We start from the raw sequence: 4,257 nt of genomic DNA, 5'->3' as shown, positions 1-4,257 counted from the left end.
AGATGTTGACCGTGTTTTCGCTGGCGGTTCTCCAGTGGCGCTCCAGACAGGAAGTATTTCGGACACCCAGCTCAGCTGCCTATAGGAATTTTTGATGTGGCCGAGTACCTGTCAGCTCATGCTATAAGACCCTGGGCAGAGGAACTGACCAGGAAAGGATGAACTAAGGGACATATCAACTGTGTGCAAAAATGACAATCCCATTGCTGTACACAGAATATGTCACTTCTCTGCGGTTGACGTCACAGTATAAGAATTAGCAGAGAAGTAGTGTTCTCTGTCCACCCGGGAACGGGTACGAGGGAGCACGGTGTGGGATAAAAGGAGGTGACGAGTGCAGGGTCGGCCTCTTTTGTCTTTGTGCGGAGAGTTGAGTGAGAGTTTGTGAATTATTTAATTTGAAAGTTTTATTTTGTGAAAAGAATGTCGAGAAGTTTGTCGCCGAGTGGTAGTGGTAGTGAGAGTGAAGGGTATGTTGAGGAGAGTAGGAGGATGAGAGAGATGGCTGCGAGATTGGAGACGTTGGAGAGGAAGTTGGAGAAGTCTAGTTGTAAGAGGAAAAGAGAGGATAGGAGTGACAGTGAGAGTGAGAGTGAGTCAGAGAGGAGCAGGAGAAGTGGCAGGAGTAGAAGTAGCAAGAGGAGAAACAGCAAGAAGAGCAAGAGGAGCAAGGAAAGTAAGCAGGTGAAGAGGGAGAGACAGGACGAGAGGATGGCGGCGGCAAGAAAGAGAAGTTGGAAGGCCAAGGCTCACGAGGAGCAGTTCTGCGTGATAAGTAAGGCGTTGGAGCCTCTAGCCAAGGCAAGGCAGAAGGCGGAGCGTCGAGGCGAGAAGGACATCGCCAGAAACATAGAGGAAGGTGAGAGCGTCCTCCAGCGGCGAGTCAAGTTATTGCTGTTTGCGGACGCCAAAGGGTGGTCGGCCGCAAACATTTATGATGGTAAAATGGAGTGCGGGTCCGATACGGACGATGAGCGGAGCATGAGGAGGGCCAGGGCGGAGGCCAAGGAGGGGAAGAGGAGCAGTGGCAAGCCCTTTCCAGGAGGCCGCCCAGCCGGGGTCGGGCTCGGAGCGGCTGCTCGAGCTCAGACCATGCCGGCCGCACCGAAGCCACCCGGATTCGGCGCCCCGTTCAAGGAGCTGGCCTGTTGGCGGTGCGGAGGGAAGGGGCACGTGCAGAGGGACTGCACGCAGCCTGCCCCAGGCCCAGCACCTGCCAGGTCATTCTCGATGCAACAGCAACAGCAGCCACGATGAACAAGATAAGTTTGATGTGCATGTTGATGATGATGATGAGGATGATGAAAAGAGTGTTCAAACTTATTCAGATGTTGTGGTTGAAAGCGGATATGGTGCGGAAGGGGAAGGGGAAGGGGAAATCTGGGCAGAGGGTGAAACTGTGATGCATGGGAGATTGAAGCGGTGCATACCGTTTTGGAGGGAGATGGGGGCTTCATCTTGGATTATTAGTATTTTGGAGGTCGGTTATGCGTTGCCGTTTGTAACAGACCCTCCGTCTGGTTTTTTAAGGAATCAGAAAAGCTGTTGGAAGCATGTACAATTTGTTGATGAGGCAGTGAAGGGGCTGGTAGACTGCGGGAGTGCGATGAAAGTAAACGAATCTGAGTTAAATTGTGTTAGCCCGCTGGGAGTGGTGGAAGGTGCTAGGAAGCTGAGACTGATTTTAGACTTGAGGCAAGTGAATGAATGTTTGGCAAAATTCAGGTTTAAATTGGATGATATCAGGATGGCAGTGAAGCTTTTTCAGAAAGACGACTTTGTTGTAACATTCGATTTGAAGAGTGGTTATCACCATGTTGATATGGCAAGGGACCATTGGAAATATTTGGGTTTCTCATGGGGAGGTGAATTTTATTGTTTCAAGTCATTGCCGTTTGGGCTCTCCACTGCTCCGTATCTTTTTAACAAACTGGTCCGTGTGATGGTTCGTTACTGGAGGGCTCAGGGCATTAAGTGCATGATGTTCTTTGACGATGGCTCTGCAGGAGCGGGCACTGTGGAAGAGACAGTGAGGGTAGCAGGTGTGCTCACGGAAACGTTGGAAAGAGCGGGTTGGAAGATCAATGTGGAGAAATCGTGTCTTGTGCCTTCTCAGAAGCCTACCATTCTGGGTTTTGTGTTGGACCTGGTTCACGGGAGAGTAAGTGTGGCGGAGGCAAGAGTTCTGAGGTTTTTGGAGCATTTGAGGGTTTTGCATAGCAAGAGGAGACTGAATGCCAAAGAGTGTGCTAGGCTGGCTGGGTTCATCATTTCAATGTCTTTCGCCATTGGGCCAGTTGCAAGGTTGAGAACCAGGGCATTGTATGACATGATTCTCAGGAGGAAAAGCTGGTTTCATAGACAGGAGTGGTCTGATGAGGCTTATGCAGAAGTGAGCTTCTGGTGGTATTGTTTCAATGAGTTTCATGGAAGATTGGTTGTGGGTGATCCCAAGATAACAGCAGTTGTAGACACGTGGTCAGATGCTAGCGATGTAGCCTGGGGAGGTTTTGCGGTGTCCTGCGGGGAAACGATTGCAAGAGGGAATTGGCCAGAAGAGGTGTTAGAGGCTCAGAAGAGTTCTACGTGGAGGGAATTGAGGGCTACCGAGTTGGTGCTGCAATCGGTGGTCCAAGAATTGGCAGGCAAGGAATGTAGGCACCGGACGGATAATCAGGCGGCAGCTCGTATTCTGCAGGTGGGCAGCAAAGTTCCAGAACTGCAGGAGATTGCATGTCGGATTTTCAGGTTTTGCAGGCAAAATTGCATTCGACTTGTGCCAGAATGGGTTCCAAGGGAGGAGAATGTTCTGGCAGATTTTTTATCCAAGGTAGTGGATACTGATGACTGGAAATTGTCGTCTGAGGTATTCGACGAGATAGACGGTTTGTGGGGCCCGCACACTGTTGACTGCTTTGCCAGTGCAGAGTCGGCACAGTTGCCTCGTTTCTGCTCACGTTGGTGGAATCCAGGATGTTTGCCCGTGGATGCTTTCACGATGTGCTGGGAAGGGGAGAACTTATGGTTGTGCCCCCCCCCCCCATTTACCTTATTGGAGACGTTATTAGCAGAATTTCAGTGATTGTCAGTCATGGGACATTGGTTGTCCCAAAATGGACATCTGCATGGTGGTGGCCATACTTATTCAAAGGTACTGAAAGCTCCACGTTGGTGAGGAGTTTTATTTTCCTGCCTAGAATATCAGGTCTGTTTGACAGTGGCTCTTGCCAATGGAATTGGTTTGATGGGAAGGTGCCAAGGTGTGAAGTCATGGCAATCAGGTTCTGTAGTATCATGGGCTGTCGGTGCTGTGAGACAGAATGTCGGGAATGATATTGAACTTAAAGACAAGGTGTCTGCAGATGGTTCTGTGTTTTGCTGTGTGTTGGTTGTTGATTGGCTGCAGATTCTAGAGGCTAGTTCTGCAAGACGCACATGGTGCATAGCCTGAGGCAGGCTGGACAGTCCTGGGGGCTGTGCTGGTGGATCCAGCGCCAAGGAGCTGCCAACATACCAACAGAGGGAAGTCTGGTTTGGGACTTGCCTTGTATTATTATTAGCTGTGTTTTGCATGTTCCAAGGTGTGAAGTCATGGCAACCAGGTCCAGTAGTATCATGGGGTGTCAGCGCGGTGGGACATGATGTCTAGGTATCTGCAGAAGGTTCTGTGTTCTGCTATGTGTTGTTGATTGGCTGCAGAATCTAGAGGCTAGTTCTGTAAGACGCACAGGGTGCATAGCCTGAGGCAGGCTGGAGGGTCCGGAGGGAATGTGTAGGTGGATCTTGCACCATGGAGCTGTCAACATATCAACACAGGGAAGTCTTGTTTTGGTTCTTGCTTATTATTATTATTATTAATGTTGTTAGCTGTATTTTTTGGCAGGTCATGTGGTTGTGTATGGCTGGTGCATGTTAGCCATTATTATGTAACATGGCATAGGAGGAGGCTTGTAGCTGGAGCGCAAGCTTGTGCGGTCTGAATAACGAGGCTTATAATTGTGGTTCTTTCCATGTGCTTGCTAAAATTTTTAGAGATCTGGGACCAGGGGTGCTGGAAGGAGCTACAGGAAGTAGCTGAAGGCAAGGGCCTAGTGAGTTTGTCGGAACGAGCCAAGGACTTGGTGATGGAGACACATGCGTCATCTACGGTGAAGACCTACAAGTCGGCATTTTCGCGTTGGAAAAGCTGGGCTATGGAGCATGGATTTGTGGCGATACCCGCTACACCGGTGGCAGTCAGTTTGTACCTGATCCACC

General features: G+C 50.0%; 1 protein-coding gene across 1 annotated transcript; it reads left to right on the top strand.

Annotated features, from left to right (window-relative positions):
- The first annotated feature begins 423 nt into the window (after positions 1–423).
- LOC135827096 (uncharacterized) lies at positions 424–1,257 on the top strand. The gene has a single exon (XM_065339619.1). It carries the CDS (start codon positions 424–426, stop codon positions 1,255–1,257), a length of 834 nt encoding a protein of 277 aa, XP_065195691.1.
- Positions 1,258–4,257: the final 3,000 nt, after the last annotated feature.

Source organism: Sycon ciliatum, chromosome 11 (assembly GCF_964019385.1).
Source record: "Sycon ciliatum chromosome 11, ocSycCili1.1, whole genome shotgun sequence".
NCBI lineage: Eukaryota > Metazoa > Porifera > Calcarea > Leucosolenida > Sycettidae > Sycon > Sycon ciliatum.
Note: the sequence above shows the minus strand (reverse complement) of the source record. Positions and strands in the feature narration are given on the sequence as shown.

Bases quoted from the DNA above. Each gene is read 5' to 3' on its own strand.
- LOC135827096 (XM_065339619.1), top strand. From the start codon at position 424: ATGTCGAGAAGTTTGTCGCCGAGTGGTAGTGGTAGTGAGAGTGAAGGG.